The 14,034-nt window shown below is 46.1% G+C and overlaps 1 protein-coding gene across 5 annotated transcripts in view; it reads left to right on the top strand.

Annotated features, from left to right (window-relative positions):
• opa1 (OPA1 mitochondrial dynamin like GTPase) overlaps positions 1–11,260 on the top strand; it is an 84,640-nt gene extending 73,380 nt beyond the window's left edge. For all 5 annotated transcript variants that reach the window (XM_078410915.1, XM_078410913.1, XM_078410914.1 and 2 more), the window contains 2 exons: positions 7,890–7,967; positions 10,494–11,260. In XM_078410915.1, the coding sequence (XP_078267041.1) occupies positions 7,890–7,954 (65 nt within the window). In that variant the 3' untranslated portion in view covers positions 7,955–7,967; positions 10,494–11,260. The remainder of the gene's footprint in view (positions 1–7,889; positions 7,968–10,493) is intronic.
• The last annotated feature ends 2,774 nt before the right edge of the window (positions 11,261–14,034 follow it).

The following is a 14,034-nucleotide window of genomic DNA, read 5'->3' as shown; positions in this document are numbered from 1 at the left end:
TGGAATAAATGCACTTTTCTCGGGTTGGTAGTCTATAATTAGTCTGTACCACAGAGACGTGTCTGACCAGATGACGTATTTACAGAAGGTAGACACAAAATGCTGGAGTAACTCAGCTGGACAGGCAGCATCTCTGGAAAGAAGGAATAGGTGATGTTTTGGGTCGAGACCCTTCTTCAGACTGATGTCAGGGGAGTGGACGGGACAGAGATAGAATGTAGTCGGAGACAGTAAGACTGGTGGGAGTACTGGGAAGGGGGAGGGGATGGAGAGAGAGGGAAAGCAAGGGCTATTTGAAGTTGGAGTAGTCAATGTTCATACCGCTGGGGTGTAAACGACCCAAGCGAAATATGAGGTGCTGTTCCTCCAATTTGCGCTGGGCCTCACTCTGACAATGGAGGAGGCCCAGGACAGAAAGGTCAGTGTGGGAATGGTGGGTGGGGTGGGGGAGTTAAAGTGTTGAGCCACCGGGAGATCAGGTAGGTTTAGGCGGACTGAGCGGAGGTGTAGAGCGAAACGATCGCCGAGCCTGCGCTTGGTCTCGCTTAGACATATTTCCGGGTTTGCCACTGATACAAATTCGTGAGGTGGGTTTGTGAGAAGGGTGCCAGAGTTTCGTGGAAGGAGGTGGTCTTCCTGAAATGTACCATGTTCTGACAGCACCTTGAGGGTGGGTGTAGGGAGTGTGCTTCCTTTGGGTGTGTGTACAACCAGGGATGATGGTCTGAAAATAAGGAGTAGATCATTTAGAACTGGGAATGGAATAAATGCCTGACCCACACACAGGTGAAGCTTGGGAAGGAAGACACGTTCCAAAACCAATTGGACTGAATCTACTAATGGGCTGGCTAACATCAGGATGTTCACTGAGTTGTCTAGGCAGGCTAAGGGGAATAAGGAGATGGCGTAGTAGATGTAGACAATAGACAATAGGTGCAGGAGGAGGCCATTCGGCCCTTCGAGCCAGCACCGCCATTCAATGTGATCATGGCTGATCATTCACAATCAGTACCCCGTTCCTGCCTTCTCCCCATACCCCCTGACTCCGCTATCCTTAAGAGCTCTATCTAGCTCTCTCTTGAATGCATTCAGAGAATTGGCCTCCACTGCCTTCTGAGGCAGAGAATTCCACAGATTCACAACTCTCTGACTGAAAAAGTTTTTCCTCATCTCAGTTCTAAATGGCCTACCCCTTATTCTTAAACTGTGGCCCCTTGTTCTGGACTCCCCCAACATTGGGAACATGTTTCCTGCCTCTAACGTGTCGAACCCCTTAATAATCGTATACGTTTCGATAAGATCTCCTCTCTAATCCCGTGATGGCGAGACTGTCATATGTTGAAAGAATGAATAATGCTTGTATACACTGGAATTTAGAAGGATGAGAGGGGATCTCATTGAAACATATAAGATTATTAAGCGATTGGACTCGCTAGAGGCAGGAAACATGTTCCCAATGTTGGGGGAGTCCAGAACCAGGGGCCACAGTTTAAGAATAAGGGGTAGGCCATTTAGAACGGAGACGAGGAAACACTTTTTCAGTCAGAGAGTTGTGAATCTGTGGAATTCTCTGCCTCAGAAGGCAGTGGAGGCCAATTCACTGGATGCTTTCAAGAGAGAGGTAGATAGAGAAAGATAGTGGAATCAAGGAATATGGGGAGAAGGCAGGAAAGGGGTACTGATTGTGGATGATCAGCCATGATCACGGTGAATGGCGGTGCTGACGCGAAGGGCCGAATGGCCTCCTCCTGCACCTATTGTCTATTGTCTATAATCGTCCAGACTGTTTAGTACCGACCCAACGGAACAATGAAATTCTTACTTGCTGCCTGTGGATGCAATAACACACAAATAAACATAGAATAATCCCAACATCACCTTCCATATCTCTCATTTTCCTTTCCCCTGACTCTCAGTCTGAAGAAGGGTCTCGACACGAAACGACACCCATTCCTTCTCTCCAGAGATGCTGCCTGTCCCGCTGAGTTACTCCAGCATTTTGTGTCTTATCTATAGAATAATCAGAAATGCGATAAATTAATAACTGATGCTAGGTGACCAAAACAGTGCAAAAACTAAAGTCCGTTGTGCAAAGGCACAGTCCGTAGAAGATCACAGTTAGAAACGTAGAAACATAGACAATAGGTGCAGATAGAGGCCATTTGGCCCTTCGAGCCAGCACCGCCATTCATTGTGATCATGGCTGATCATCCAGTTGCTGAGGTCAGTGTTGTGCAGTGTTCAGGTAGCCTGATGGTTGCTGGGAAGAAGCTGTCCTGGAACCTGGAGATTGTCATGTTCACATCTTATGGGCTTTACTGTTTAAGACGTTATTTGCCTGGTGATGAAAGGTCTAGAATTTAATGCCTTGAAACGTCTTTGTGCATAAAAATAAGTATGTTTCCCTGCCCCACTTACTTCCCTTTAAGGATGGATATCAGTGTCTTTAATCTCTCCAGGTTTTTGTGCTGTGGTACGTTGCAAGGGCACTAAACCTTGGAGCAGAAGCTTAGGGATGAGAGAGTGTGATGGCAGAGGTATTGTGTGGGGGTCAGAATTGCACTGAAACTCTAACAATATTTGAAAGCATTCGCATTCACATAAGGTGCTTAAAAAACTTCCAGTATATTGGGTAAAAGGGATTATAAGAATATTCATGTCCAGATCAGAAAGGTAATGAATTAAGGCGTACAATGGCTCATCTCTTAAGTAAACACTCTTCTAAAGACTGATGGAATAGCATTAAGGAAGTGTCAAAGGTTGGTTCAAGGCTTGTGTGGGTCACGGTTTAATGTTTACTCATGTGAAGGATGTTATGAACTTTTTAGTTCAGGGATTTTCCTCCAAGTTTGCTCTGCGTATCTCCTGGAACTGCTCAACACTTTGACCAAATGTAGGAAAGAACATCAGATGCGGGTTTAAATCAAAGATAGACACAAAATGCTGGAGTAACTTAGCAGTGACAGGCAGCATTCCGGAGAGAAGGAATGGGTGATGTTTCAGTCTGAAGAAGGGTCTCGAACCGAAACATCACCCATTCCTTCTCTCCAGAGATGCTGCCTGACCCGCTGAGTTACTCCAGCACCCTGTGAAACGTCACCTATCCATGTTCTCCACAGATGCTGCCTGACCCACTGAGTTACTCCAGCACTCTGTGAAACGTCACCTATCCATGTTCTCCACAGATGCTGCCTGACCCACTGAGTTACTCCAGCACTCTGTGAAACGTTACCTATCCATGTTCTCCACAGATGCTGCCTGACTCGTTGAATTACTCCAGCACTCTGTGAAACGTCACCTATCCATGTTCTCCACAGGTGCTGCCTGACCCGCTGAGTTACTCCAGCACTCTGTGAAACGTCACCTATCCATGTTCTCCACAGATGCTGCCTGACCCGCTGAGTTACTCCAGCACTCTGTGAAACGTCACCTGTCCATGTTCTCCACAGATGCTGCCTGACCCACTGAGTTACTCCAGCATGTTGTGTCTAACACTTTGACCTGCTCAGAACCTGTTTTTCCAACAGCGTTATTGAATCTAAGTTGACTGTTAATGCTATTGCAAATAGAGACACGGTTGTATTTTACGGAGAGGTGCGGACGTATATTGTTTTATGTACGTTATAGCCACTGCTTTGTGACTAAACCTCTAACGTGATGCTGTGTTTATTAATCGTACACAGCTGATGGATAAAATGGGTGAAAGAGTGGAAGGACTGGGCTTGTACGCACTGGGATTTAGATGAGAGGAGATCTTATAGAAACATATAACATTCTTAAAGGATTGGACAGGCTAGATGCAGGAAAAATGTTCCCCATATTGGGGAAGTCCAGAACCAGGGGTCACAGTTTAAGAATAAGGGGTCGGCCATTTAGGACTGAGATGAGGAAAAGCTTTTTCACCCAGAGAGTTGTGAATCTGTGGAATTCTCTGCCACAGAAGGCAGTGGAGGCCGATTCACTGGATGTTTTCAAGAGAGAATTATATTTAGCTCTTCGGGCTAACGGAATCAAGGGATATGGGGAGAAAGCAGGAACGGGGTACTGATTTTGGATGATCAGCCATGATCATATTGAATGGCGGTGCTGGCTCGAAGTAGTACCTATTTTCTATGTTTCTATGAATGAATTGGAACATTGATTTTTCTAGACTCAGAGTTTAGTTTTTATATTACAAGTTGAAGTGTTGGGTATATTGATGGAAAGTAACGGTTGATCAATGTAGGTTGATTTATAATTGATCTGTGTGCCGGACTTTCTTCGTCCACAATAAAAACCACTGGATATAACTTTTAATTCAATGATGATGCAAGTAAGTGTTCAACCTGGCATCAGACTTAACAAAAAACGTGGTAAAAAAATCATGCTTTAAAACCGTGTCCCTGCTGAAATTTGTCGTTCACTTGAGCGAGCTGTCCGTCGGGGAATGTTGCCGTCTGGCCCGCTGCAGACTGCAGGAGTACGAGCTGAGGGACGCACTGAAGCTCAGTGCAGCCAACGCCAAGGCTCTGTGGGGGAGGACCACAGGTTAGGGGCCTTCCGCTGCTGGGCATTGGAGGGTCGAGTCCGGTGGGGACACCCCTTCAAACAAGGGAAGGGATATGCCCCCCGGGGGCCACATGAGTGGCACGGGTGTTTTGTTTAAGGATAGGTGCGACCAACTCTGAGTGTGACACTGTTGGAGGTACAGACACTGAGAATTCAAGAGTATAAATGTTTTCAAGAGTGAGTTCGATTTGGCTCTTGGGGCTAACGGAATCAAGGGATACGGGGGAAAAGCAGGAACGGGGTACTGATTTTGGACGATCAGCCATGATCATATTGAATTGAATTGAATTGAATACATTTGATTAGCCAAGTATGTACACATACAAGGAATATGCCTTGGTGCCTTGCTCGCAAGTAACAAAACGACATACAGTAGACAATTACAAATAAAACATTATAATTTAAACATGTGAAGAATGAAATAAAATACCAGAGCAAAAGGAAGCGACAGACTTTTGATTGTTGAGTAGAGCTGCTGCTCGTGGAATAAAGCTGTTTCTGTCTGGCTGTGGCGGCTTCGACAATCGGGAGTGATATTGAATGGCAGTGCTGGCTCGAAGGGCCTAATGGCCTCCTCCTACACTTATTTTCTATGTTTCTATGAATGTTTAAATAGTTTTTGCACGGTTTTGGTTTTGTATATATTTTTGATTCTGAATATTTTTGAATATAAGCTATAGTCTGTGTGCGGTAGCCCGGCCTTGTGTAAGTGGTAGAGTGACCGGGCAGTGTCCGGCAATCCCAGCAGCCTCCACTCCTGGCCGTTCAAGTTTCCCATCCAGGCATCACGCTCTCTACCTGTAGAAGTTCACGAGAGGGTCTCTTGGCCTGTGGAGAGTTTCTGCCATTGACTGTAAGGTTTGATTTATTGTGTAGCCAGGTCACGCATGTACACTGTGCATCAAGCTGAGGTGAGAAAAAACGTTTTCACCCAGAGAGTTGTGAATCTGTGCAATTCTCTGCCACAGAAGGCAGTGGAGGCCGATTCACTGGATGAATTTAAAAGAGAGTTAGACAATAGACAATAGGTGCAGGAGGAGGCCATTCGGCCCTTCGAGCCAGCACCGCCATTCAATGTGATCATGGCTGATCATTCTCAATCAGTACCCCGTTCCTGCCTTCTCCCCATATCCCCTGACTCCGCTATCCTTAAGAGCTCTATCCAGCTCTCTCTTGAATGCATTAGACAGAGCTCTAGGGGCTAGCGGAATCAAGGGATATGGGGAGAAGGCAGGCACGGGTTACTGATTGTGAATGATCAGCCATGATCATATTGAATAGCGGTGCTGGCTCGAAGGGCAAAATGGCCTCCTCCTGCACCTATTTTCTATGTTTCTAAGCTGGCTTCAAAGGAATAAGAAATGGAAAGAAGACATGATCTGTTAAAATGCTGGTGTTTAAGATATTCAATTAAAGTGTGTTGGAAGCAGAGGCAGGACAAAGTTTCATGTTGCTCACCACTGGGATTTTGGTGTGTGATTTTGTGAAGATGCTCCTGTCACCTGCACAGAATAAATACAGCAAATGCCAACAGAGGTGTGTGCAGTGAAAGAGTTAATGCCTGAAGTCCCGAAGATAAATTCAGGATCCAAACAAAAACGATGGGACTTGTTCACAGCTTCGGGTGGATGTAATTAACCTCTCCAGCCCACACAGGCTAAAATCTTTCCCACATATACTGAAAAGCACGTCTATTATGAGGTGGAACGTCGCCAAAGCATAATTGGAAGCAACAGCAATTGACAATGAGCAACTAAACGGTCATTACCTAAATGTGCAGGAAAAAACTGCAGATGCTGGTTAAAACCGAAGGTAGGCACAAAATGCTGGAGTAACTCAGCGGGTCAGGCAGCATCTCTGGAGGGAAGGAATGGGTGACGTTTCGGGGCAGGAATCTGCCCTCACCCCTGACATCAGTCTGAAGAAGGTTGTCGACCCGAAACATTAATGACTTGGATGAAGGGATTAAAAATACCATTAGCAAATTTTCAGATGATACAAAGCTGGGTGGTAGTGTGAACTGTGAGGAAGATGCTGTGAGGTTGCAGGGTGACTTGGACAGGTTGTGTAAGTGGGCGGATGCATGGGAGATGCAGTTTAATGTGGATAAGTGTGAGGTTATCCACTTTGGTGGTAAGAATAAGAAGGCAGATTATTATCTGAATGGTGTCAAGTTAGGAACAGGGGACGTACAACGAGATCTGTGTGTCCTAGTGCATCAGTCACTGAAAGGAAGCATGCAGGTAGAGCAGGCAGTGAAGAAAGCCAATGGAATGTTGGCCTTCATAACAAGAGGAGTTGAGTATAGGAGCAAAGAGGTCCTTTGCAGTTGTACAGGGCCCTAGTGAGACCGCACCTGGAGTACTGTGTGCAGTTTTGGTCTCCAAATTTGAGGAAGGATATTCTTGCTATTGAGGGTGTGCAGCGTAGGTTTACCAGGTTAATTCCCGGAATGGCGGGACTGTCATATGTTGAAAGACTGGAGCGACTAGGCTTGTATACACTGGAATTTAGAAGGATGAGAGGGGACCTTATCGAAACATATAAGATTATTAAGGGGTTGGACACGTTAGAGGCAGGAAACATGTTCCCAATGTCGGGGGACTCCAGAACCAGGGGCCACAGTTTAAGAATAAGGGGTAGGCCATTTAGAACTGAGATGAGGAAAAACCTTTTTCAGTCAGAGAGTTGTAAATATGTGGAATTCTCTGCCTCAGAAGGCAGTGGAGGCCAATTCTCTGAATGCATTCAAGAGAGAGCTAGATAGAGCTCTTAAGGATAGCAGAGTCAGGGGGTATGGGGAGAGGGCAGGAACGGGAAACGAGAAACAATACGGAAAGAGGCCCTTCAGCCCACCAGGCCCGCTCCAACCAGTGATCCCCGCATATTAACACTACCCCTCATATTAGGGACAGTTTACATTTTTGTTTATACCAAGCCACTTTACCTACGTACCTGTACGACTTTGATTGTAGAAGAATAAGAAGCAAGCTTTGTCTTTTGTTATAAGCTCAGAATTATTCATAACGGTGTATCATAAGGGATAGGAGCAGAAAAAGGCCATTCAGCCCATCGAGTCTACTCAGCCATTCAATCATGGCTGTTCTATCTCTCCCTCCTAACCCCATTCTCCTGCCTCTCCCCGTAATCATGGTCAGCACAGACATTGTGGGCCGAATGGCCTGCTCCTTTGCTGCACTGCTCCGTGTTAAAGTTGCAGGTGTGATCGGGCTAAAGTCTTCCACAATTTATTCATGAACTTGCAGATTATTTGACTATGTACTGTTTTTAATTAGTATGTACTGAGATTGCTGAAATTATCAACGTTTCCTCTATTCCAGAGAGAGTCCGTGAGATTCAGGAGAAGCTGGAAGTATTCATCGAAGCTCTTCTTCAAGAAAAATAGCAGGATTTCTAATGTATGTATGGATTCTCCATTACCAGTGGCTATTTATTTATTCAGGTTAAATTAATTAAAAGGTCCTTAGATTTGTAGATGCCCGTCTCATGTGCTCTGTTCATAGCTTGACATTTACCCGGTGAGTGGTGAAATCTCCTGACGTGGATTAGCCTGAGTTGTACCCCCACAGGGAACACCAGGCACTATTCTTAGCTTTCTTCTGTAAAGATGAGAAAGTATTGACCAAAGATTCCCCGTGCGTAATTGGTGGGAGTGCGCTGATTAGTTCTCTGGGGGAGGTGGGGTGGGAGTGGGGGCTTCATTGTGTTCATGCTTTCTCCTCTGGGGATAGCTTGCATTAGCTGTCAGAGTGTTCCCACACAGTGGGCAAACAGCCAGCACCAGGGCACGTCCACTCACACAGCTACTGTTCCCCGCCCGGGAAGATAGAGTGGCGAGAAAGCTGGCTGGCAAATACACCAAGCAACAAATAACGCAGAGTGAGAAACCCCAGTACAAACTGGATATGAATAGGAAAAAAACTGCACATGCTGGTTTAAATCGAAGGTCGACACAAAATGCTGGAGTCACTCAGCGGGTCAGGCAGCATCTCTGGAGAGAAAGAATGGGTGACGTTACGGCACGAGACCCTTCTTCAGACAACAAATATTCATGAAAGTTGCTCTGTTGAAGCCAGTCCAGCCATATCAAACGATTTGAAATTTTACTGATCTGGCAATCTTAATCATTTTTGAATATTTCTAATCAAAGTCAACACTTCTTAAAAAAAATGTATGTAGTAAGCTTGGATTTGATTCATTTAATTATCGGTACTTATTTATCAGAATTGAATTAACCGTGTGTGCACTTTTCACTATCCCCATCAATTTAGTTTTAGTGATACAAGTGTGGAAGCAGGCCCTTCGGCCCATCGAGTCCGCACCGACCAGCGATCACCCCGTACACTAGCACTATCCTACACACACAAGGGACAATTTACAATTTACCGAAGCCAATTAAGCTACAAACCTGTATATCTTTGGAGTGTGGGAAGAAACCGGAGCTTCCAGAGAAAACCCACGCAGGCCACGGGGAGAACGTACAAACTCCGTACGGACCGCACCCGTGTTCAGGATTGAGTCTCGGTTTCTGACACCATGAGGCAGCAACTCTACCGCCGCGCCACCGTGACGCCACTTTTTTTCTTTTTTTTTTTTCTGTTTTGAAAATGATCCTTCCACAGGAATTGACTTGGTAAAATTGTAAATTGTCCCTAGTGTGCGTGTGTGTAGGATAGTGTCAGTGTGCGGGGATCGCTGGTCGGCGCGGACTCGAAGGGCCTGTTTCTGCGCTGTATCTCCAAAGTCAAAAGTAGTTTCTTTTGATTTTGGAAAATAATCCAAACACTGTCTGAACCATTTATTATCCTAGTGTAGGGGAAACAAAACTGCAGATGCTGGTCTAAATCGAAGGGGGACACAAAATGCTGGAGTAACTCAGCGGGTCAGGCAGCATCTGTGGAGAACATGGATAGGTGATGTTTCACAGAGTGCTGGAGTAACTCAGCGGGTCAGGCAGCATCTCGGGAGAGAAGGAATGGGTGGCGTTTCGGGTCGAGGCCCTTCTTCAGACTGATGTCAGGGGAGGGGGCGGGAACTCGCCCCGAAACGTCACCCATTGACTTTCATATGAAGAAAGACTGGATAGACTCGGCTTGTGCTCGCTGGAATTTAGAAGATTGAGGGGGGATCTTATAGAAACTTACAAAATTCTTAAGGGGTTGGACAGGCTGGATGCAAGAAGATTGTTCCCGATGTTGGGGAAGTCCAGAACAAGGGGTCACAGTTTAAGGATGAGGGGGAAGTCTTTTAGGACCGAGATGAGAACGTATTTTTTCACACAGAGAGTGATGAATCTGTGGAATTCTCTGCCACAGAAGGTAGTTGAGGCCAGTTCATTGGCTATATTTAAGAGGGAGTTAGATGTGGCCCTTGTGGCTAAAGGGATCAGGGGGTTTGGAGAGAACAACAACCTGACAGCGGGAGAAGACGGCAGGGGAAGGGAAAAGACATTGTGGCCTTCCATCACAGTGAGGAGAGGACTGGAGGAGACTCACTGTGATGGATGTTTCTTTTTTTTGTGTGTTTTTGGGTTGTGTAATTTGCCTATTTTAATGCTTTATTGTGTAATCTGCCTAATTTAATGTTTTATTGTTGGACTGTGGGTGACTGAATTTCGTCCAAAAAAATCGTTTTTTTTTGGATGACAAATAAAGCTATCTTGAATCTTGAATCTTGAGAAGGCAGGTACAGGTTACTGAGCTGGATGATCAGCCATGATCATATTGAATGGCGGTGCAGGCTCGAAGGGCCGAATGGCCTATTCCTGCACCTATTTTCTATGGTTCTATGTCACCCATCCCTTCTCTCCCGAGATGCTGCCTGACCCGCTGAGTTACTCCAGCATTTTGTGTCTACCTTCCGTTTATTATCCTGCTAAATGTCTTGTGTTTTTGTCTCCTTGTGCTGATTCCTTCACGATGCAGACACTGGTCTGGAGCTTTGACTGATGGTGCTCGTTGGTCGGTAACCTTTGGCTGAAGCACTGTGGGGAGTTAAACCTTGTCGTAAACGCACCTCGGAAGACGTCACCTCATAAATTGTGTACATTGAAATGAAAAAACCATTTAAATTCCCCACGCATTCTAATCTTCGAGCTGAGAATTCGACAGCAGAGTTTTGTTGCATTTCCTTGCATTTTTTATAATCTTGACTACTTCGGCACTAAAGCTTTGTCAAATCACCATTTCCAGTGTAATATTCAACCTGCTGAAAGAGTGAACCGTTCGTTGCCTGTCTCAAGTGTGCTGAGCCAGACTGCGTGGCAGAGTGAATGAGAGCTGATGAACTGTTTTGTCCGATGTGTAAAGTTTTCCCTGGAGTTATTCCCATTTACAGAAATAAAAGTTCAGCTGTCTGAAACAACTTTTGTTGAGAATTAACTCATCTGCCCTTGGCGAGCAGGTATGCTCAGTAATTCACACCCAAATAAATACTGCCTTCCTCAATCTCGAATCCACAATTAAAGCCTTCATCAGATGAATTATAAACCGGTTGTATTTGGTATGTTTCTTTAGGGTCTGTCGATGTAGTACCAGGGTCTCCAGAATTTGTACATATGCATATACGAATGAAAAAAATCATCGCTTGTAATTGTTTTCCTTTGAATTGTCCAGGCCATGCATGATGTAATTATCGAGGTGTCATGTATTTATTGAATGCCGTTGTATTTAAATAAAACGGAGTACAATTTTGGAGATGAAAGTGCTTATTTGTGGAATGTTGGTCGTGCATGGTGGTACTAAAGCCGGATTACTGAGGGTGAACGCACTGCTCTACACATCACTGGGTGCAGGGTGAGTGAGTGAACGCACTGCTCTACACATCACTGGGTGCAGGGTGGACACACTGCTCTACACATCACTGGGTGCAGGGTGGGTGGGTGAACGCACTGCTCTACACATCACTGGGTGCAGGGTGGACACACTGCTCTACACATCACTGGGTGCAGGGTGGACACACTGCTCTACACATCACTGGGTGCAGGGTGAACGCACTGCTCTACACATCACTGGGTGCAGGGTGGGTGTGGGGCCGTGAGGTAGAGGATCTAAAACTAGAGGCCGCAGGCAAGGGAAGTTGTAGAGGTAGGTACCGTCAGGACTTTTAAAAGACATTTGGACAGATATCTCAGAATAAGGGGGAGGCCATTTAGGACTGAGATGAGGAAAAACTTTTTCACCCAGAGCGTTGTGAATCTGGAATTCTCTGCCACAGAAGGTAGTGGAGGCCGATTCACTGGATGTTTTCAAGAGAGAATTAGATTTAGCTCTTGGGGCTAAGGGAATCAAGGGATATGGGGAGAATGCAGGAACGGGGGACAGGTTTGGATGATCAGCCAAGATCATATTGAATGGTGGTGCTGGCTCGAAGGGCCGAATGGCCTACTATGTTTGTGAGGTGAGTGTGTGGCGGGTGACTGTTGAGGGGGGAAGCTGTGGCCATTCCAGAGTGTAGTCATCTGTCAGCATTCAGTAAAGGGGGGGGGGGGGGGTGGGGGGACACCTCATATTAGCATTTGCAAAGGTTTGCTGTGACTGATAGTGAGAGGCCACAGAGCTGCTGCTCACTCCTGAACTCCTATTCTGTCAGAGACACAAAGAAGCTGAACTCTGCTAAAGACCTGTCACGTCTCAGTGTCTCGGAGACACCCCCGCCACCTCATCCCATTCTGTTCAGCCCGGTCCCATCCCGTCCCTCCAAGCCAGTGACTGGGGGGTAAATGTATGCAGCGTTGCACAGAGTGTGATTCCATTCTCATTCATGCTGTACATTTGTTTCACAGCTTGTTCGGGGGATGTGGTCGCTTACAGCGCTTTGTTTCTGATGATCCTCACAGCGTTAGAGTTAATGGAGACCTTGTCTGAACCCATCCGAGCTGAAACCCACCGGCCGGCATCCCCGCCTGCCTGCCTGCCTGCCTGCCCCGGGCATGTACACACAAGTGAGGTGGGAGGGGGCAGATTCCAGCAATGGGAGGAACGACAGCCCCACAGCTGAACATTACATTACAGCAATTTATTCACAAAATGCTGGAGTAACTCAGCAGGTCAGGCAGCATCTCAGGAGAGAAGGAATGGGTGACGTTTCTTCAGTCTGAAGAAGGGTCTCGACCCGAAACGTCACCCATTCCTTCTCTCCTGAGATGCTGCCTGACCTGCTGAGTTACTCCCACATTTTGTGAATAAATACCTTCGATTTGTACCAGCACCTGCAGTTATTTTCTTATATTACAATTCAGCAACGTCGACCAAAGATCAGCTTAGCAGTAAATTCACCAGCAAGCAGGCTCTAGGGGCCATCGGAGCAGGTATCTTAGAGTAGAGTCTCTACCAATGCTCTTGTGACGTGTCTCTCTGTTAGGAAAACTTAAACAACGGGTTTAAGGATCCCGACCTGTTCTGCTGTCCGACCCGCTGAGTTACTCCAGCACTCTGTGAAACGTCACCTATCCATGTTCCCCACAGATGCTGCCTGACCCGCTGAGTTACTCCAGCACTCTGTGAAACGTCACCTATCCATGTTCTCCACAGATGCTGCCTGACCCGCTGAGTTACTCCAGCACTCTGTGAAACGTCACCTATCCATGTTCCCCACAGATGCTGCCTGACCCGCTGAGTTACTCCAGCACTCTGTGAAACGTCACCTATCCATGTTCTCCAGAGGTGACGTTTCACAGAGTGCTGGAGTAACTCAGCGGGTCAGGCAGCATCTCTGGAGAACATGGATAGGTGATGTTTCGGGTCGAGACCCTTCTTCAGAAATAACAAAGAATATGATGCTACATAGAATATCACCAAATAATTTGGGGATGGTATATCACAGAAACTACAGGTTAATTTGCAGCATAATTTACACTGGCTCGAAGGGCCAAATGGCCTCCTCCTGCACCTATTTTCTATTTCCTATAATTGTTGAATCATTAAAAGAAAATAAACAATTCTGTTCAACAGAAAGGAAAACCTTTGGAACTCAAGACCTACGCCTACTCCTGCACCTACTTTCTATGACAATAGACAATAGGTGCAGGAGGAGGCCATTCGGCCCTTCGAGCCAGCACCACCATTCAATGTGATCATGGCTGATCATTCTCAATCAGTACCCCGTTCCTGCCTTCTCCCCATACCCCCTGACTCCGCTATCCTTAAGAGCTCTATCTAGCTCTCTCTTGAATGCATTCAGAGAATTGGCCTCCACTGCCTTCTGAGGCAGAGAATTCCACAGATTCACAACTCTCTGTCTGAAAAAGTTTTTCCTCATCTCAGTTCTAAATGGCCTACCCCTTATTCTTAAACTGTGGCCCCTGGTTCTGGACGCCCCCAACATGGGGGACATGTTTCCTGCCTCTAACGTGTCCAACCCCTTAATAATCTTATACGTTTCGATAAGATCTCCTCTCGTCCTTCTAAATTCCAGCATGACAACATTGAAAATGCTGAGAGATCGTATCATGGTATATTAAAAATA

Source organism: Rhinoraja longicauda, chromosome 13 (assembly GCF_053455715.1).
Source record: "Rhinoraja longicauda isolate Sanriku21f chromosome 13, sRhiLon1.1, whole genome shotgun sequence".
In the NCBI taxonomy this organism is placed as follows: Eukaryota; Metazoa; Chordata; class Chondrichthyes; order Rajiformes; family Arhynchobatidae; genus Rhinoraja; species Rhinoraja longicauda.
Note: the sequence above shows the minus strand (reverse complement) of the source record. Positions and strands in the feature narration are given on the sequence as shown.